This window comes from Rhinopithecus roxellana, chromosome 12 (genome assembly GCF_007565055.1).
Source record: "Rhinopithecus roxellana isolate Shanxi Qingling chromosome 12, ASM756505v1, whole genome shotgun sequence".
NCBI lineage: Eukaryota > Metazoa > Chordata > Mammalia > Primates > Cercopithecidae > Rhinopithecus > Rhinopithecus roxellana.
Genome location: NC_044560.1, coordinates 70,902,652 through 70,925,042, shown reverse-complemented (window position 1 = coordinate 70,925,042; position 22,391 = coordinate 70,902,652). Strand labels below are relative to the sequence as shown.

General features: G+C 40.4%; 1 protein-coding gene and 1 pseudogene across 1 annotated transcript; both read right to left on the bottom strand.

Annotated features, from left to right (window-relative positions):
• Nucleotides 1-630: 630 nt before the first annotated feature.
• On the bottom strand, nucleotides 631-1,624 carry LOC104660435 (annotated as a pseudogene).
• Nucleotides 1,625-20,219: 18,595 nt separating this feature from the next.
• LOC104660430 (histone H3.3-like) lies at nucleotides 20,220-20,913 on the bottom strand. The gene has a single exon (XM_010360795.2). It carries the CDS (start codon nucleotides 20,911-20,913, stop codon nucleotides 20,503-20,505), a length of 411 nt encoding a protein of 136 aa, XP_010359097.2. The 3' UTR covers nucleotides 20,220-20,502.
• Nucleotides 20,914-22,391: the final 1,478 nt, after the last annotated feature.

Here is a 22,391-nt window from a genome sequence, read left to right as displayed (position 1 = left end):
GCAGTGGTGGACGGCAAGCGAAATCTCAGCTTGAGCTGTAACAAACACAGACCAGAAGAATGCAGTTGCAAGATTTAATAGAGTGAAAACAGAGCTCCCACACAAAGGGAAGGGACCCAAAGGTGGTTGCCTGGAAATGGATTTTAAATATGAGGTCTGTGTATGAATAGTGCAATATTGAACAAAGCAATTTTTTTTTCAGATATAAGAGGTTTATTAAGGAAAGGCTCACAGACAGACCCATAAATGAATGGGAGGAGGATGGAGAAAGGAATGAAGCCCAGAAAGAGTGTGATTTCATATGAACTCCCAGCATTGGCCTGACTGCTAGGGGAGGGACCTATGGAGTATAAATTATGCCTCAGAGTGTGTCCCTCCTTGTGAAGGGAGCTGGGCTTTTGACTCCTAACCCTGTCAGTCAATGGCCTCAGCCAAGGGGAGTGGGAGGTGGAGTAGCCACAGGCACATAAAACCCCCAGACCCTGCTGCTTTCTATACAGACTGACTGACTCCAACACCAGGTCACAGATGCCAGCCTTTAACCACAAATCACTTAGTTAAGATTGCACACAGTGAGCTGGCAAGAGACCCTAGGGGATCTGGATGGCTGCCAATAGTACTGGTCATAGCCTATACCTCCAATACTGCCTGTTCACCACCAGGCACCAGTTGTGGGTCTTTCGTTGCATTCTGCCATAAGAGAAAATTAATATCTTTTGAAAGTTCTAGGTTGGCTTTTCTACAGAAATATTTCCTTCCTCCAGTGAGTAGAAGTGGATGTCCCTCTGCAAGACTGAGCAGCCTCACAGTTAAAGATGACCTGGGACATTTGAAAACTATGGAGGGCATACTTTTGGCTCTCCTGGACTCTTAGTTGAGGGATTTCCTGAGACAGGCACTGGCAGACAGATGCAGAGAGTGGATTCCCAGAGGCTAACTTTGGATAGCTAAACATTTCATAGAATTTATCCAGAGATTTCTGAAGTCCATTATCCTCTTCTTTAGTCTCTGATTGGCCTTTCATTTAAAAGATGAAATCAATAGTTCTTGGCTGGGCACGGTGGCTCACGCCTGTAATCTCAACACTTCAGGAAGTAAAGATGGGTGGATGACGAGGTCAGGAGATCAAGACCATCCTGGCTAACATGGTGAAACTCTGTCTCTACTAAAAATACAAAAAAATTATCCAGGCATAGTGGCGGGCACCTGTAGTCCAAACTACTGGAGAGGCTGAGGCGGGAGAATGGCATGAACCCGGGAGGCAGAGCTTGCAGTGAGCCAAGATCACGCTACTGCACTCCAGCCTGGGTGACTGAGCCAGCCTCTGTCTCAAAAAAAAAAAAAGAGTTCTCAGTGGTCGCAGAGTCATTTTGTTCAGTATTTAGGCTACTGGTGTCTGGATCCACATCAGAAAAGCAAGGAAAAGAATGGAATTTCACAGAACTAAAAGCCTTGCTGTTGGCCTCTTGGCTGGGTCTCTGCAGGACATAATCCCTCACATATAGGCTTATGGCAGGTCCAAAGTACTGCTCTCCTCTGACAGGGTGCCTGGGGTGGCTTCCTGGCAGCCATAGTCTGCCCTGCAACAGCAAGAGCCCAGAACTTGGAAACGGAGGTGTGCCATCTTTGCAAACCAAGGAAATTTTTAAACTGTGACCTAATATTACTGGGACTTGTCTCTCTACCTTATGCCTTACAATCCATTATCCCTACAGACCAAAATAAGCTTTCTAAAATGAAAATGTGATTACTTGACATATACTAATTAACAATATTCATGTTGCAAGGCATAGAAAGCCTAAGTCATGTGGTTTGAAATATAATAAAAGGTAATTTTCTGTCTCAACTGTAGATTTAGGAGTAGAAGAGTTTCAGTTACAGCTTGATACATGAATCTGTTTATAATCTGTCACCAAGCTCCATCTCACAGTTCTGTCTTCTCTGTGTGTCAGTGTTACCTTAAGATTACTCCTATAGTGATAGCAACATGGCAGCAGCAGTTTCTAAGCATCACATAGTTACTCCAGCAAACACAGTAAAAGAGGACACTTTCTCAGAAGCTCCAGCAAATGGAATACTGTGTCTTATTGACTCATCCCTGAACTAAGCACTGTGGCCAATGGGATTAGGTTTGCTAAACATCTTAAGCCAAACGTCTTAAGCCAGACATTGCTAAACGTCTTAATTTGAGGCCAATTCCATACAAACTACATTGGTTGGAAGAAGGGTCAGAATAAAGATGGGAGGAAATAGGTGAGTAAACATCTGAAGTCAGCAGTCCCCAGGCTTTTTGGCACCAGGGACCAGTTTTACGGAAAACAATTTTTCCATGGATGGAGAGGGATAGTTTTGGGATGAAACTGTTCTACCTCAGAACATCAGGTATTAGTTAGAATCTTATAAGGAGCTTGTAATCCAGATCCCTCGCATGTGCAGTTCATAATAGGGTTCATGAGAATCTAATGCCACCACTGATCTTAAAGGAGGCAGAGCTCAGGAAGTAATGCTTGCTCACCTGCTGCTCACCTCCTGCTGTGCAGCCCAATTTCTAACAGGTCAACAACTGGTACCAGTCTGCCACTCAGAGGTTGGGAACCGCTGTCTGAAGTGATTTAAAATGCTTCATTAATCTCTATTGCTCTTGATATAAAGGCTGCTCTTTCCTCATCAGGGCCTGTACTACCCTGCATGATATTGTCTCTGTCACCCCTTTGGGCTCATCTTTCTCAATCATTCTTTCCTGAGTTCAAGCAATCTTCCCACTTCAGCCTGCCAAAGTATTAGGATTACAGGCATGAGCCACCATGCCCGGCCCTCAAGCATGCTTAATTTAGGTGCTGTGATGGTTAATGTTTTGTGTCAACTTAGCTAGGCCACAGTGCGTAACTGTATGATAAAATGTTATTCTGGATGTTTCGAGGGGGATATTTTTAGACGAGATTAATATTTAAATCAGTAGATTTTGAGTAAGGCAGTTTGCCCTTCGTAATTTAGATGGGCCTCACCCAGTGAATTGAAGGTCTAAATAGAACAAAAGGCTGACTTCCCCTGAGTTAAAAAGAATCTATCAGCAGACGGCCTTCACACTTGAACTGCAATGTTGGCTCTTCTTGAGTCTCCAGCCTGACAGCCCACTCTGCAGATTTTAGACTTGCTTGTCTTCATAATCAGGTGAGTCAGTTCCTTAAAATAAGCCTTTTTCTATACATCTACACATCCTATTGGTTCTATTTCTCTGGAGAACCCTGACTAACACAGGTACATTAGCAAAAATGAAGTTAAGTTGTCTATAAATTCTTGAAGTTAGGTAAGAAATCATTCTACAACATCATACTACACAATAATAAGAGATATAGACTTCACACTGTAAGCAATGATGAACCTCTGAAGATCTTATATGGAATAGAGAGTATATAATAAAAACTATGGTTTGGCTATTGAAAAACCAATAATATCTACCTTCCTCTTTACTTCTACTATTAAGGTTAAAATAACCAAAGTACCTAATTTCTCCACTTCCTTTGCAACTAGTCAAAAGTGCTCAAGGAGGGCTTCCCTTTATGGAAAAAGGCAAAGTCTTCTTGAGACTTTTTAATCCTTTTTGTCCTTTTCACCCTCTACCTTCTTCCTGCCTAGAATGTAGAAGCAAGGCCTGGAGGTGAAGCAGTCATCTTGCATTCATGCCACAACTAGCATGAGGGTGAATGTCTATATAGCAAGGATGGCAGAGCAGAAAGACGAAAAGAGACTGGAACCCTGGAAGCAATTTGAAGCCACTGTACCTAACCCCACATTTGTAATGGATGAGACAAATAAACCCCTATTTGTTTAAGCCACTGTAGTATAGTTTTCTGTTATTTACAGATGAATGCATTATGATATAGATTACATGGTACAAAGATAAACTTTCTCTTCTAGAAGATAAGTTGACCTGAGGAAAAGTTCTGCAACGCACAGAGAGAAGCCAATCAGAAGGCTCCTGCAGGAACCCAAGAAAAAGACAGTGAGGCTTTGAAGGATTTAGTATGAGAAAAAGGTAAATTATCACAATTTTTTGTCGTTTATAAATTTTTCCATAATTCTTATTATTAAAATAATTATATAACCACACACTTACCAAATATTAAATTGAAAATTATTTCCAGATAAAACAAAGTCTACTTGGTCTCAGTTGGATAAACCCAAGAGTAAAACAACAAAACAAAAACCTCGACCGTGTTACTGAGACATGAGAATTTCATTTTATTGCTGCTCTGAGAATACATCTAATTACTCAATCATGCCAATTAAATAGGAAATTCACCTGCTGACAAATAGCTATCTTGGGATATATCAGAATAAACCATAGAAATAATTGGATTTTCTAATCAATATTAACTTCTTCATATTATACACTTGCCAGTTTCCTTTATATTTAGCAATGACAATTGTTTCTTATGTTTAGCCTTTCATTTGTGACAACAATCTCATGGTTAAGAAGATAAAGGCTGGGAGCAGTGGCTCATGCGTATAATCCCAACACTTTGGGAGGCCGAAGTGGGTGGATCAGCTGAGTCCAGGAGTTCCAGACCAGTCTGGGCAACATGGCGAAAGCCTGTCTCTACAAAAATACAAAAGTTAGCCAGCCATGGTGTTGCATACCTGTAGTCCCAGCTAATTGAGAGACTCAGGCTGTAGGATCACCTGAGCCCAGAGAGGTCGAGGCTTTAGTGAGCCATGATCGTGCTGCTGCACTCCAGCCTGGGTGACAAAGTGACACCCTGTCTCTCAAAACCAAAGGAAGAGAAAATATTTTTTTTCTTTTTGACCGTGAGAACAGTCATCCCCATCTGAAGTATTTTTTTATATAAACTCTAATTATCCATTAATAGTATAAACATCCAGAGGGGGTAAAATGGCTGACTAGATGCAAGTAATATGCACTTCCTCTACAGAGAGGAACCAGAACAGCAAGTAGATGCATTACAAACAGACCATCTAGGAGAGAATGCTAGGATTCACCAGAGAAGAGACAGGAAACACCAGAAGTAAGTAAGGATAGGCTATGAGGCAGCTTGCCCAGCTGGGGACTGACTGAAAATCGAAAGAGGCCCCTGGACTTGGGAAAACAGTAAGGGAGAAACTCCCAGGGCTCCGAAATGGGTTTTTACAATCTTGGCTATGGGAGAAACCCTTGGCCTAGTAGGGCCTTAGGCCCGATATATGAAGCTGCTTAAAAATTGCATGGAGACCTTCTTCCAGAAAGGAAAACCACACAGAATCCCACAGGCATCTAAGCATAGGGCTGCCTCAGCTAGGTGCCATTTTGAGAGCTTAGATACTGGCGATCTACAGATACCGCTGTGGCCACTGCACTGATCCAGGGAAGGAAGGGGGGATAGGTGCTCCCACATACCCCTACGAGGGTCCCTACATCCCTGCTGCAGGCTGCTGAGACTGAGATAAGAGCAAGCCATACTCCCCACAACTTCTTGCCTATGCTGCTCGACTGGGAGGCACCCCATCCTCTCTGGTCCCAGGTCCAAGGTGCCATTTTCAGAGTTTAACACCAGTCTGTGCCCTCCACTTGGGTTGAGTTCAGGCCAACGGGATTGTAGCCACCACCCAGCCAAGTAGAATCAGGGAAACCAAGCTCACCTACACATATCTAGGACAATATCCACTGCCCTGCAGTGGGCTCCTGTGAGACAAGCAGACCTCAATCCCCATGGCTTTTTGCCTACATTGCCTGCCTGGAAGGGACCTCACCCTTCCTGGTCACAGGCCCAAGGCACCATTTGGAGAGTTTAATGCAGAGCCACATCTTGCTGTTGGCCTGAGTTTGAGTTGACATGGTAGCAGTTGTCACCTGGCCAGGGACAGCCAGAGAAACCAGGCTCTTCAATGCACACCTGGGACAATACCTAAAACCTCCCTGCTATGGAATGCTGTGAGACATAGACTCAAGCAGACCACACTCCCCACAGCTTCTTGCAATGCTGCTCACCTGAGAGGGGGCCCCACCTTCTCTGATCACAAGCCCAGAGCTGGCACCATTTTGAGAGTTTAACACCGGGTTGTACTCTATCCTTGGGGTAAGTTCAAGGTGATGCAGCTGCAGCTGCCACTGAGCCATGGGAGAGACAGGGGAGATCAAGATCTCCTAAGCACATTTAGGAGAATACCCACCGGCCTGCTACAGGCAGCTAAGGGACTGGGAACTTGCCTGCTCAACCCATTGCAGCTTTCTGCAACACCAGTATGGACTGCTTGGCTCCAAGTGGATTGTTCCACCACTGCAACCACCATCACCCACATCAAACCAGCTGACCAGGCACCTAAGAACCCATCTACACACCTGGTCCACTGCTCCCACTACCCGCTGCTAAACAAGCCACCTGGAGGTCTAAGAATCAGGACCCACTAACAGCAAAAGCCAGTGTAAGCTGCTCTGGGACCTAAAAACAGGCACACTCACACCATAGCTGCCACCATTAAGTCCTGAAGACTGGTTTAGTTGGTGTCCAAGTCCCCAGCTGATCTTCACTACAACCTAAACTAATAGCTGTATCCTATGTCATTGAGGAAATCACAGATACCACTGACCCTATATACTTCCTAAAAAGTCGCACAGAAATCACATTAGTGCAGGCACCCAAAATCAAAGTCAAAGCATTTTACTCAATCAACAACATATATATTTTTTCAGGAAATAATTATCTCCTGCAAAAATAATTTCAAAAAACTTGGAACAAGCAACTGCTACACTACATGCACAGATATCTATTGAAGGATACAGGAAACATAAAAAAGCAGGGAATTATGTCATCACCAAAGGACCACAACAATTGTCCAGCAACAGATCCCAATCAAAAATAATTCCTTGAAATGCCAGATAAGGAATTCAAAATACTTACTTTAAAGAACTTCAATGAGATGAAAGAGAAACCTGAAAAACCTATACAAAGAAATCTGAATATCAATTCAGAATATGAATAAGAAATTTACCAAGGAGATAGACATCCTTTAAAGAAAAAAAGCAGAGTGCCAGGCACAGTGACTCATGCCTGTAATCCTAGTACTTCAGGAGACAGAGATGGATGGATCACTTGAGCCCAGGAGCTCCAGACCAGTCTGGGCAACATGACAAAACCCTGTCCCTATAAAAAATACAAAAATTAGCTGTGCATGGTGGTGTGTGCCTGTAGTCCCAGCTACTCAGGACACTGAGGTGAGAGAATCACCTGAGCCTCGGGAGTCAAGATCACACCACTGCACTCCAGCCTGGGCATTGGAGTGAGACTTTGTCTCAAATTAAAAGAAAAAATAAAGCATAAATACTGGAAGTAAAAAATTCATTGAAGGAAATAGAAAATACATTCAAAAGCTTCAACGACACACTAGACCAAGCAAAAGAAAGGATCTCAGAACTTGGCTGCAGTGAGCTTGGATCACACCACTGCACTCCAGCCTAGGCAACAAGGCAAGACCCTGTCTCAAAAAAAGAAAAAAAAGACAAAAGTAAGATGAAAAAGTGTAAGAAAGAATGAATAAAGCCTTTAAGACATCTGGGACTACATAAGGAGACTGAACTTATGAATTATCAGTATGCTCAAGGAGGAAGAGAGATCTAAAAGTTTAGAGAACCTATTTAAGGAAATAATTGATGAAAACTTCCCAAGTCTATTAAGAGAGTTACACATCCAGATATAGGAAGCCCAGTGAATGCCCAGCAAATACATTGTAAAAAGAATTTCATATGGCATATTATATTCAGAATGTCTAAAGTGAAAGTGAAAGAAATAATTTTAAAATTAGCATGAGAAAAGTGCCTAGTCATCTATAAAGGAAATCCCATCAACCTAACAGTGGACTTTTCGGCAGAAATCTTATATGCCTGAAGAGGATGGGATAGCATTTTCAAAATGCTGAAAGGAAAACACTATTAGCCAATAATTTTTTATCCTGCAAGAATATACTTCATAAATGAAGGAGAAACAAAGTCTCAGAAGAAGAAGCAGGCAAAAAAAAAAAAAAGAAGAAGAAGAAATAAAGAAATATAGTATTTCTCAGATAAGCAAATTCTGAGGGATTCTGTTATCACTACACCAACCCTACCAAAAATACTTAAAGGGGTCTTAAGCATGGAAACAAAAGGTTGATATTTACTATCATGAAAATGCATTGAAAGATCAAACTCAACAGTTTTCATAAAACAATCACATAAAGGAGGAATAAAAAGGAATGAAACGGCAACACAAAAGAATTTCATCAAACCGCAAAGACAAAAGGAGAAAAAGAAAAACCAACAACGCATTTATAAAAGAACTTGAAAACAGTTAACAATATAACAGGAACAAAGCCTCACATGTCATTATTAATCATGGATGTAAATGAATTAAATGTTACACTTAAAAGATATAGGTTGGCAGAAAGGATTTTTAAAACATGATCCAACTATATGCTCGCTACAAGAAACTCAGTTACCCATAAAGATACATATAGATTAAAAGCAAAGTAGTGGAAAAATATACTCTACACAAACAGAAATGAAAAGCAAACAGGAGTAGCTATACTTATATCAGATAAAACAGGTATTAAATAAAAACCAGTAAAAAATGCAAAGAAGGTCATTACATAATGATAAAGGGGTTAATTCAGCAAGAGGATATAACAATCCTTTGTATATTTGCACCCAATATCAGAGCACCCAAATTCACAAAACAAATATTACTAGACCTAAAGAAAAAGATAGACAGTAATACAATAATAGTGAAATACTCTAACACCCCACTCATAGCACTAGACAGATCATTGAGACAGAAAATTAACAGAGAAACATTGGGGTTGAATTGGACTTTAGACCAAACAGACTTAACAGATATTTACAGAACATTGTACCCAACAACTATAGAATACACAGTATTTTATCAGCACATGGAACATTCTCTAAGATAGACCACAAAACAAATCTCAACAAATTTTTAAAAGTCAGAAGCATATCAAGTATCTTCTCAGACCACAGAGAATAAAGCTAGAAATCAATGCTAAGAGGAACTTCAGAAACCATACAAATACATGGAAATTAAATAGCATATTCCTGAAGGATCACCAGGTCAACAAAGAACTGAAGGTAGAAATTAATTTTTTTAATAAGTGAAAATAGAAATACAATGTACCAAAACCTGTGTAATACAGCAAAGGTAGTGCTAAGAGGGAAGTTTATAGTATTAAATGCCTACATCAAAAAAGTAGAAAGATCATAAATTAACAGCCTAATGTCACACCTCAAGGACCAGAAAAACAAGAACAAACCAAACCCAAAGTTAGCAGAAGAGAAGAAATAAGAAAGATCAGAGCAGAACTAAATGAGAGACAAAAGAAAATCAACAAAATGAAAAGTTGGTTTTTTGAAAAGATGAACAAATTGATCAATCATTAGTAGAATCATTAGTAGACTATGCAAGAAAAGAAGAGAGAAGATCCAAATAAACACAATCAGAAATGAGAAAGGAGACATTAAAACTGAAACCAAAGAAATACGAAAGAGACTATTTTGGACAACCATATGCTTACAAACTAGAAAACCGAGAGGAAATGAATAAATTCCTGAAAACACACAACCTCTTAAGACTGAACCAAGAAGAAACAGAACTCTTGAACAGGTCAATAATGAGTAGTGAGACTGAGTAAATAATGTAAAATCTCCCCATTAAAAAAAAAAAAAAAAAAAAAAAAAGCCCAGGTCCAGATGAATTTTCAGCCAAATTCTACAAAACATACAAAGAACTAACGTGAATCCTCCTGAAACTATTCCTAAAAAAATTAAGGATAAGGGAATTCTCCCTAGCTCATTCTACAAGGCCAGTATTACCCTGATACCAAAACCAAACAAGGACATAAAAAAGAAAATGACAGATCAATATTCCTGATGACACAAAAAGCCTCAGCAAATCCTCAACAAAATACTAGCAAATCAAATGCAACAGCACATCAAAAAGATACTACACCATGATCAGGTGTGATTTTTCCCAGGGATTCAAGGATGGCTAAACATAGGCAAATCAATAAAGATGACATATAACATAAACAGAATTAAGGACACAAACCATATAATTATCTGAACAGATGCAGAAAAAACATTCAATGAAATTCAACACTGCTTCACAATAAAAAATAAACTAGGCATAGAAGGTGCATAGTTTAACATAATAAAGGCCATATACAACAAACCCACAGCCAACATCATACTTAATATGGAAAAGTTGAAAGCATTCCCTCTCAGAACTGCAACAAGACAAGGACGTCCACTTTCAGCAATTTTATTCAACATAGTACTGGAAGTCCTTGTTAGAGCAATCAGACAAAAGGAAAAAAAGGTAAAAGGCATCCAGAATGGGAATAAGGAACTCAAATGTTCCCTGTTTGCCGATAATGTGACCTTACATCTAGAAAACCCTAAAGAGTCCACCAAAAAACTCTTACATTTGATAAATGAATTCAGTAAAGTTTCAGGCTACAAAATTTATATACAGATATCAGTAGCATTTCTATACGCCAATAACAATCTAGCCAAGGACTAAATCAGGAAGGTAATCCTATTTACAATAGCTACACAAATAAAATGTCTAGAGATATAGTTTACCAAGGAAGGGAAAGATCTCTATAGGGAGAACTACAAAACATGGATGAAAGAAATGTAGATAGGACGGCTGGGCATGGTGGCTAATGCCTGTAATCCCAGCACTTTAGGAGGCTGAGGCCGGTGGATCGCTTGAAGTCAGGAGTTCAAGACCAGCATGGCCAACATGGTGAAACCCTGTCTCTACTAAAAATACAAAAATTAGCCAGGCATGGTGATGAATGCCTGTAGTCCCAGCTACTCAGGAGGCAGAGGTTGCAGTGAGCCGAGATCATGCCACTGCACTCCAGCCTGGGTGACAGAGAGAGACTCCATCACAGACACACATGCACACACACACACACACACACACACACACACACTAGACAGTACAAACAAATAGAAAAGCATCCCATGCTCATAGAATGAAAGGACTGATATCACTAAAATGACCATACTGCCCAAAGCAATCTACCGATTCAATAAAATCCCTATCAAATTACTAACATCATTTTTCAAATATTAGAAAAAAAAATTCTAAAATTCATATGGAGCCAAAAAATATTTGCCGAAATAGCCAAAACAATCCTAAGTGAAGAGAACAAAGCTGCAGGCATCACATTATCTGATTTCAAATTATACTACCAGGCTATATTAACCAAAACAGCATGCTACTGGCATAAAAATAGACACATAGATGAATGGAACAGATCAGAGAACCCAGAAATAAAGCTACAAACCTACAACAAACTGATCTTTACAAAGTCAAAAAACATATACACTGGGGAAATGACACTCTATTCAGTAAATAGGGCTGGGGAAAACTGGATAGCCATACACATAAGAATGAAACTGTACCCCTATCTCACAGCATATACAAAAATTAACTCAAGATGGATTAAAGACCTAAACATAAGACCTGAAACTGAAAATCCTATAAAAAGGAGATACTTTTCTGAACATTGAGCTATGCAAAGAATGTATGACCAAATCCTCGAAAGCAAACACAACAAAAACAAAAATAGAGAAATGAAACTTAATTAAACTAAAGTGCTTCTATGACCAGGCACAGTGTCTCACTCCTGTAATCCCAGCACTTTGGGAGGCCGAGGTGGGCAGATCACCTGAGGTCAGGAGTTCGAGACCAGCCTGGCCAACATAGTGAAAACCCATCTCTACCAAAAATATAAAATTAGCTGGGTGTGGTGGCACATGTCTGTAATCCCAGCTACTTGGGAGGCTGAGGCAGGAGAGTCACTTGAACCCAGGAGGCAGAGGTTGCAGTGAGTCAAGATCACGCCATTGCACTCCAGCCTGGGCGACAAGAGCAAAACCCCACCTCAAAAAAAAAAAAAAAAAAACAAGTGGGCAATGAACATGAACAGACATTTTTCAAAAGAATACATGCAAATGGCTAACGGCCACATGAAAAAAAAATGTTCAACGTCACTAATCATCAGATAAATGTAAATTAAAACCATATTGAGATACCGTCTTACACCAGTCAGAGTAGCTATTATTGAAAATGTCTAAAAATAACAGATGTTGGTGAGGATGCAGGGAAAGGGGAATGTTTATACACTGTTCGTGGAATATAAATTAATGCAATCTCTATGGAAAACAATATGGAGATTTCTCAAAGAACTAAAAATAGAACTACCTTTCAATTCAGCAACCCCACTACTGGGTATATACTTAAAGGGACAGAAATTATTGTATCAAAAAGATACCTGCTCTCCTATGTTTATCACAGCACTATTCACAATAACAAAGAGATGGAATCAATGTAAGTATTCATCATGGGAGGACTACATAAAGAAAATGCGACATATGTGTGTATATATATACATACATATGGATATGTGTATATACGTATATATATACACACACATACACATACACACCATGGAATACTACTCAGCCACAGAAAAAAATGAAATCATGTATTTTTCAGCAACATGGATGGAATTGGAGACCATTATCCTAAGTGAAATAATTCAGAAACAGAAAGTGAAATGCCACACATAAGTAGGAACTAAACAATCAGTACACATGGACACACAGAGTGGAATAATAGATACTGGAGACTACAAAATGTGGGATGGTGGAAGTGGGGTGAGGGTTGAAAAGTTACCTATTGGCCAGGCACGATGGCTCACGCTTGTAATCCCAGCACTTTGGGAGGCCAAGGCAGGTAGATCACCTGAGATTGTGAGTTTAAGACCAGCCTGATCAACATGGAGAAACCCTGGCTCTACTAAAAATACAAAATTAGCTGGGCGTGGTGGCGCATGCCTGTAATCCCAGCTACTGAAGAGGCTGAGGCAGGAGAATTGCTTGAACCGGGGAGGCGGAGTTTGCAGCAAGCAGAGATCACACCAATGCACTCTAGCCTGGGCAACAAGAGGGAAACTTTGTCTCAAAAAAAAAAAAAAAATTACCTACCTATTGGGAACAATGTTTACACTACAGGTGATGAGTACATTCTCAAAGCTCACACATGCATTATACGCAAGTAAAAAAATCTGCATTTGTATCCTCTAAATATATTTTTAAAAGTCAACCCCTTTCCCATTTGGAAAGAAAAACAGTGCAGCTCGCTACCAGCGCTCATTTAACTTTACATAAGCGCGCTCTTTGAGGCTGAAGCAAATCTGACCAATTTTCAATGTGAAAATAAAATATAAAAACTGTTAGTGATTTCTAAACAGAGGTAACATTAGAATCGCCTGAATCATCAGAATCGTCTATTTCAGAAAAATTGGATTAATCAAAGGAATCTTTGTCCAATAGCTGTTGGAGAACAATGTTAACCTCATGATAGGAACGCTACACTTTCTAGGATTTGATGTTTTTGGAGATCAAGAATTAATGGAAATACCACTACTAAAAACAGAATGCTATGGATAGAATGATGTCTTTTGTTTCCAAAGTTAATATACTAGAGCAATGTGAAAATAATAAATGCATGATATTTTGTGGCAAAGTTATCGCCAGTAAACACCCCAGCCACAAGCGCCACCAGTGAGTATTTTTAGGGCAAACAGGAAAAAGGTTAAAAAGTATAAACTTCTGGCTCGTGCCTGTAATCCTAGCACTTTGGGAGGGGAGGGGAGGCAGGCAGATTGCCTCTGAGCTCAGGAGTTTGAGACCAGCCTGGACAACACGGTGAAACCCTGTCTCTACTAAAATACAAAAAATTAGCTGGGCATGGCCGCAGGCGCCTGTAGTCCCTGCCACTTGGGAGGCTGAGGCAGGAGAATTGCTTGAACCTGGCAGAGGTTGCAGTGAGCTGAGATCATGCCCCTACACTCCAGCCTAGGCGACAGAGTGAGACTCCATCTCCAAATAAATAAATAAATAAAAATAAAGTAAAAACATCCTACTTTAGCTGAAACCTCAGTACTATACCTTCTTACCTTCTAAACATCATAAGTCCATTTTCTGTATAAATTCCAGTAATGACATCATCAAACCACTTCTATAATTATTCTTGAAGTATTCTGCTCACCCATGCATACATGAAAGAATACAAAACTCACGAAAACTGTTCAGTTTCCTCAATTTCTTCTCTCTGGAATATCTTTCTCCCGGTAAAACAGTAGTGTCATGCTCCATACTGAGAAGTGATCATTTCAAAGGCTCCTGACGCTTGTCTGCTCAAAACCCTTGAGTGACTATCTCAGTCAGAGTTAAAGCTAAATTTGTCACCACAAACTTCTAGCCCCTGCATGTTCTGGCCCCTGTTCTTCTCCAATCTCATCTCCTGCTACCCTCCTCTTCCCTCAACACACTCTGGCCACTGGCCTCTGCCAATCCCTGAACCCCAGGCATGCTCTAGCTTCAGTCCTTTGCCCTTGCAGTTCCCTCTGCCTGGAATGCTTTTCCGCCAGCATGCACCTAACTACCTCAGATCTGTACTCAATTATCACTTGAGGAGAACTCATCTGTAAATCCTGGCTCTCTCCATTTCCTTTTCCTGCCTTATTTTTCTTCTTAGCACTTATCACTAACTCACAATATGTTTTTCTCATTTAATTTACTGTCTATCTCCCTTCCCAATATGTTCCATGAGGATAGGGATTTCTACTGTTCTTTTGACTGCTGTCACAGAATCAGGCATATGGTAGACCACTCAATAAATGTTTCTTCAATGAATGAATTTCTGCCAATTGAGGTTGGCCCTTAGAACACCATTATTGTTATTGTTGTTTAGTTTTGTTTTTAACTTTGGGTCTCTTTTTGGTCAATGTCGTTCACTTATTAATACTTTCCTGAAATGCCAAACATGGCTCCTAAAACTGCAAATACAATGAGCATGTCTCAGAGTCACATAAGCCAGGTTGCTAAAACATCTTTGCCTGGGGCTTCAGCTCATCAACAAAATGGGACTCTGTCTGACCTCTTGAAGCCCAATGCCAGGATACAGGACTCAGAACTGCACTTAGCTCCTGGTGCTCCAAAACAACTAGATTCAATAGAATAGTGGCATATTTAAGCCTTGTTGTGCCTACATACATATCCATATGCACATACATACACACATGCACAAAAGCTTGGAATTTGCTATCTTAAAAGTCAGGAGTGGTCAAAGACAATCCTAAATGTATATTAATATGAGAAGGGATAAATATATGAAGGTACATCTAAAATATGTCAGGCTAAGTAGAAGTTAAAATGAGTGAGGAGGAACTTTCTGTACAGCCAAAAACTATCTCAAAGAAATATTAGGAGGAAGAAAAACTTACAAAATAACATCTTAAGCATATGACCTTAATAATGTAAAAATAAATGCATATTATTCTATGTTCCTGTATTCTATATAACTATTAACAAATAAGTTAACAATACAGTAGCTACTAAGTGCAAAGGAGAAAAATAAAATAGAGAAGGAACATATGAAACGACAGGAGAGGTACTGAAATGCATTTTAGCAATGTTCTCACAGCGTTTTATATAAATAAATGAAGTGTTCAAAAATTTGTAATTGAATAAATAAAAAGTCAAAAAGGCAGGAATGGTACATCCCTCTTCTTTTTGCTTGGTAAGCAGATATTTCTAATCAGGGTTTCTGGTTCTGGGTCTAAAATGATATTGAGTGGATGTCTCAGTCAGCCCCTGCTCCCCAAATAAGGAAAAATGGGCACTTTTTAAGGAAATGGGCATTATTTTTTAGAGTATAAATTAGTGCATCTCTGCCAGGCAATTTCACAATATTGAACAAAATGTTATCTGCATATGCCCTTTGATTCCCTGATTCCATGGTATTTACCCTTCAAATATATAAATGTTCACAAAAATGCTCACAACAGCATTGTTTATAACACCAAAACACTGGACTGGGTGCGGAGGCTCACGCCTGTAATCCCAGCACTTTTGGAGGCCAAGGCGGGCAGAACACCTAAGGTCAGGAGTTCGAGACCATGCTGGCCAACATGGTGAAACCTGTTTCTACTAAAAATACAAAAATTAGCTGGGCATGGTGGCACGCGCCCGTAATCTCAGCTACTTAGGAGGCTGAGGCAGGAGAATCGCTTGAACTGGGGAGGCAGCAGTTGCCGTGAGCCGAGATCACACCACTGTACTCTAGCCTGGATAAAGAGCGAGACTCCGTCTCAAAAAAAAAAAAAAAACAAAAACAAAACTGACAGTCCCTTTGCTTGCTTATACAACTGCAACATGGTAGTGTCACCTAAGCTGTAAACATCACTTTCTTCTGACCAAGCTATTCATGTGGGAAGGAGCATAGGCAGTTGGAGGCACTGAATGACTAGCTGTATGGATACAGCACTGATGCCCCAGTCCTGTTTTCTGGCATAATCTTTTGTTCAGGAAATGGGAGTACTGTCTACAATGCACAATGAAAGATCTTAAGAAGATGCATAATCTTTCTCTTTCCTTATTTCATAATAAATTAAGTGAACTTACATATTTCCATGTTACTAAGTCTAAGTACTTTTGAGTTGCAAATAAATGTACTCAAAGGTATGAGCTATCATAGCCTAATTTAGTTGTTTGAAAGCAAGACAAAACTAAATTCTCATTAACTTGAAGTGTGGCTCATATTGCATTACTCTGAAACAAATTTGAGGAAAATTTGAAATAACCAAATACATCTAGTTATTTTAGATATTTAGATTTGGAACCATTTACCTTCGTGGGGAATGTTCAGGATCTCTACTGTAAAAGCAAACTGCTATTGACCTTGGGTCTGGGGAAAACAATTTTTTTAGCATTAGTTTCTACAAAACAGAAAAGAGAGTAGAAAGATGTAACCAACCCCTCATTTGCAAAATAGACAATAATGTAGGCTACAACCAGAGTTTAACATAACTGAAAGTGTAAACATGATAACTCATAGACATGTTTAGGGTGAACATTTGATAAGAGTGCCATCAAAGTAGCTTGGTTAGTCAAAATACTGAATTAAAACAGATGAATGCAGCCAGACACCGTGGCTCATGCCTTAATCCCAGCACTTTGGGAGGCTGAGGTGAGTGGATCACTTGAGATAAGGGGTTCAAGACCAGCCTGGCCAACATGGTGAAACCCCGACTGTACTAAAAATAAAATAAATAACCAGGGATAGTGGCACACACGTGTAGTCCCAGGTACTCAGGAGGCCGAGGCAGGAGCATTGCTTGAACCCAGGAAATGGAGGTTGCAGTGAGCCGAGATCACACCACTGCACTCCAGCCTGGGCAAGAGAGTGAGTCAGACTCCATGTCAGAAAAAAGCAAAACAAAACAGATGAACGCAAAAAGCAGCATGAACTTTTATGCAGCTTTTACACTACATTTGATGCTAATTCCATATAATGAAGTCATTTAATTCAGTGGAAGATGGCTATCCCATTGTGTGTTTTAATAGCAAATGCACATTCAAGTCAACTTTTTTTTAACTTGAAAAACCCCACCCCAATAAAAGTACCCTTTGTATTTTATGGTGAACCAAATACCATCTCTAAAACTGTGTGTGTGTGGCGGTGGCTCATGTCTGTAATCCCAGCACTTTGGGAGGCCAAGGCAGGTAGGTGGAAGGTCAGGAGTTCGAGACCAGCCTAATATGGTGAAACCTCGTCTCTACTAAAAATACAAAAATTAGCCAGGCATGGTAGTGCATGCCTGTAGTCCCAGCTACTTGGGAGGCTGAGGCAGGAGAATCACTTGAACCCGGGAGGCGGAGGTTGCAGTGAGCAGAGATGGCGCCACTGCACTCCAGCCTGGGCTACAGAGTGAGACTCCATCTCAAAAAAAAAAAAAGGAAAAAAAAGGCCGGGCGCGGTGGCTCAATCCTGTAAACCCAGCACTTTGGGAGGCCGATACGGGCGGATCACGAGATCAGGAGATCGAGACCATCCTGGCTAACACAGTGAAACCCCGTCTCTACTAAAAAAATATGAAAAAACTAGCCGGGCGTGGTGGCGGGTGCCTGTAGTCCCAGCTACTCAGGAGGCTGAGGCAGGAGAATGGCATAAACCCGGGAGGCGGAGCTTGCAGTGAGCTGAGATCCGGGCACTGCACTCCAGCCTGGGCGACAGAGCGAGACTCCGTCTCAAAAAAAAAAAAAAAAAAAAAAAATCCTTGGCACATGGATTGGTTTTAACATCGAAATTGAACTGAGATGTTAGGGACCTTCTGTAGATCATTCCCCTATTCTTTTTTTTTTTTTTTTTTTTTTGAAATGGCGTCTTGCTCTGTCACCCAGGCTGGATTGCAGTGGTGCAATCTTGGCTCACTGCAACCTCTGCCTCCCAAGTTCAAGTGATTCTCCTGTCTCTGCCTCCTGAGTAGTTGGGTTTACAGGCACACGCCACCACACCCAGCTAATTTTTTTTTTTTTTTTTTTTTTTTGGATTTTAGTAGAAACGGGGTTTCACTGCCTTGCCCAGGCTGGTCTCGAACTCCTGAGCTCAGGCAATCCGCCCGCCTTGGTCTCCCAAAGTGTTTGGATTACAGGCGTGAACCACTGCACCTGGCCCCCCTATTTCAAACATAAAGGTTGCTTCCTGTTTTATATTATAACTAAAGTCACACATTTTCCATTTTTAGCATTTACCTTCCAATTTTTTTTCTTCTTGCTTCCAATTTTATACTATTATAAAACATGGTATATAACATGGCAATAGACATTTTCACGAACATAGCATTCCATATTTTAGATTATTTCCTCATTTCAGTTCTCAGAAGTGGAAATACTGGTTCATGAAGCTTTGACAGCTGAATCATTTTTGGAGTATTTCAAACTTGCTTTTTTAAAAAGGTTGTATCAATTTATAATGCTGTGACCAAAGCAGCACAGTAATAAGAGAAGCAGTTTTATTTTCTCATCACATGACCACACTTTATAATTAGTACTTTCAGAGTTTGAATTTATGATTCAAATGATATTATATAATCTGCAAAGAAGTGCCCATTTTACACAATAAGGCTTTTAGCATGTGATATTCATGGAAGCAATAAAAATGTAATACGAAAATTCATTCTTTAAGAAAGTAACAAGTCACGTGAATATGAACATGCTCCACCTTCTGATTTTCCCCTAGTAGCTCAACAGGGCACTTGATTCACAGGACTTTAAAGGCAAACCCCATCTAGATTAAAATAAGTGTACTTGAGCCTGAGCACAGTGGCTCACACCTGTAATCCCAGCACTTTGGGAGGCCAAGGCAGTTGGATCACTTGAGGTCAGGAGTTCCAGACTATCCTGGCCAATATTGTGAAAACCTGTCTCTCCTAAAAATACAAAAATTTGCTGGGCATGGTGGCAGGTGCCTGAAATCCCAGCTACTGGGGAGGCTGAGGCTGGAGAAATGAAATGAGAAAGTTGTTATTTTGTGGAAAATATTAACTACAGGATGTATGATAAAACAACACTAAATAGTGTTGCAAAACTTTTGAAGTCACATACTTAATGCAAAATCACACCTTCTTGGAAAAAGATATTAATTTTAAAAGTCACAAGCTATTAATGTGAAACCTTTAGGGTTTGTTTTCTTTTTCTTATTTTCTTTTGTCATCCCCATCCCCTGGCCTCCCTCTCCACTTACGAGTTTTGCTGTTTTTATAAGAGTAGTTTAGGTCTAAAAGGAAACCACTGTTCGCTGAAAATTGAATTAAGAAGTGAATTAATTTCTAGCAATGTTCCTCCCCAAATCTGTAAGGAGACAACAGTTAATATTTTCTATTTCTAGATTATTAATGTTTTAAGACTATATTCTACCTCCTAGCACTTGGAGAAACTGCTGGCTTTTCCCAGTGAAAAGCTGGATTTATTCTCATCTAGAAGACAATCCACCAACATTGGGAAACCAGATATATTAGTCAGGGTTCCCTAGAGGGACAGAACTAATAGGAGATAGTTCTATTTTTTTTTTTTATAGTTTAATGTATTTTAATAGCAAACTTACAGGAACAGCACAGAAGACGGACAACATTAAAAACATGTACTTGCATGTAGGACAACTCAGTTAGAAAAGTATAGTGAATGGATGGAATCTACTGTATGATAAAAATGCTACAAACACCATTTAGTTGCCGTCAATAAGAAACTTACTTGTTTTAAAAAAATCCAAATGCTGGCATTGTCCAGAAAAATTTAACAGGTTTATTTATAATTATTATAAAGTTGAACCGCTGAAACTTGTTCACTGAAACATTTTAACTTGCATTAATGCTTTACGCCTCTGCATTTATATTAAAAATTCACACACAAATGAAAATGGAAAAACTGCCAATACCTGATTTCTGTCCCCTATTTTTCCACTCGCAATCATATACTTAGGTACTTTTTGACCCCATGGAAAAAAAAATATCTAACGTTCAGAACTACCAATAACAGGAAGAAGAGAATTTTTTTTTTCTTTTTTTTGAGAATGAAATGTTTCCCATCATAGTGGATTCTTAAGCACGTTCTCCACGTATGCGGCGTGCTAGTTGGATGTCTTTTGGCATAATTGTTACACGTTTGGCATGGATAGCACACAGGGTGGTGTCTTCAAAAAGGCCAACCAGACAGGCCTCACTTGCCTCCTGCAAAGCACTGATAGCTGCGCTCTGGAAGCGCAGATCTGTTTTAAAGTCCTGAGCAATTTCTCGCACCAGACGCTGGAAGGGAAGTTTGCGAATCAGAAGTTCAGTGGACTTCCGATAATGTCTAATTGCAGGGAGCACCACAGTACCAGGCCTGCAGCGATGAGGTTTCTTCACCCCTCCAGTAGACGGCGCACTCTTGCGAGCGGCTTTTGTAGCCAGTTGCTTCCAGGGTGCTTTACCACCAGTCGATTTGCGGGCAGTCTGCTTTGTACCAGCCATGGTACAGAGACCTCCTTACTTACCCACCTTCTTCGGCTGGAGCTCGGCAAGCGAGAGGCGGCGCTGGTGTTAGAGAGCGACGGCCGCGCGGCGGCGGCTCCGAACACCGATAGTTCTATTTATATTTCATATATATAAATATGTAAAAATACATATAGCTTTTTATGTATTTATATTTATATATAATACATTATCTATATATAATGTTATAATATATATTATATATATTTATAACTATATATAAAACTATATATAACTACATATATGGGAGTTTATTAAGTATTAACTTACATGATCAGAAGATCCCACAATAGGCTGTCTGTAAGCTTGAGAAGCAAGGAGAGTCAGTCTGAGTCTCAAAAGTGAAGAACTTGGAGACATTGTTGTGTCTCCTGGTGGCAGTGTTCCTCCTTCTGGAACTAAGACCTCTAGGCCAGCAGAACGTAATGTCGCAGGAATAGGAAGCAAAATTTTTGCTAGTGGATCACTAGGGGTGACGGTGAGTGGTGCCACTTCCACCTCCTCCCCTTGATTCCTGGATGCATGAATCCTGACTATGGGAAAAACAGTACCATATATTGGACACTGATTCAGAGCATACATGGCCTTCTGGAGAACTTTGCCCCACCCCGGCAAAGTTTTGTCACCTAGTTGGCATTGTAATTGTGACTTCAAAAGGCCATTCCACCATTCTGTCAATCCAGCTGCTTCAGGATGATGGGGAACAAGGTAAGTCCAGGGAATTCCACGAGCATAAGCCCACTGCTACACTTCTTTAGCCATAAAGTGAGTGCCTTGGTCAGAGGCAGTGCTGTGTGGAATATCATGACAGTGGATAAGGCATTCTGTGAGTCCACGGATGTTAGTCTTGGCAGAAGCATTGCATGCAGGATAGGCAAATCCATATCCAGAGTAAGTGTCTATTGCAGTGAGGACCATGATGGAAGAGGTCCAATATAATCAACCTGCCACCAGGTGGCTAGTTGATCACCCCAAGGAATGGTGCCATATCAAGGGCTCAGCGTTGGTCTCTGCTGATGGCAAATTGGGCATTCAGCAGTGGCTGTAGCCAGGTCAGCCTTGGTGAGTGGAAGTCCACGTTATTGAGCCCATCCATAACCTCCATCCCTGCCCCCATGGCTACTTTGTTCATGGGCCCAGTGGGCAATGACAGGGGTGGCTGGGGAAGGAGGCTGAGTGGCATCCACAGAATGGGTCATCCTATCCACTTGATTATTAAAATCCTCCTCTGCTGAGGTCACCTGTTGGTGAGCACTCACATGGGATACAAATATCTTCACAATTTTTGACCACTCAGAGAGGCCCATCAACATACCTCCTCCCCACATTTCTTTGTCACCAATTTTCCAGTCATGCTTCTTTCAAGTCCCTGACCATCCAGCCAAACCATTGGCTACAGCCCATGAATCAGTACATAATTGCTCATCTGGCCATTTCTCCTTCCATGCAAAGTGTGC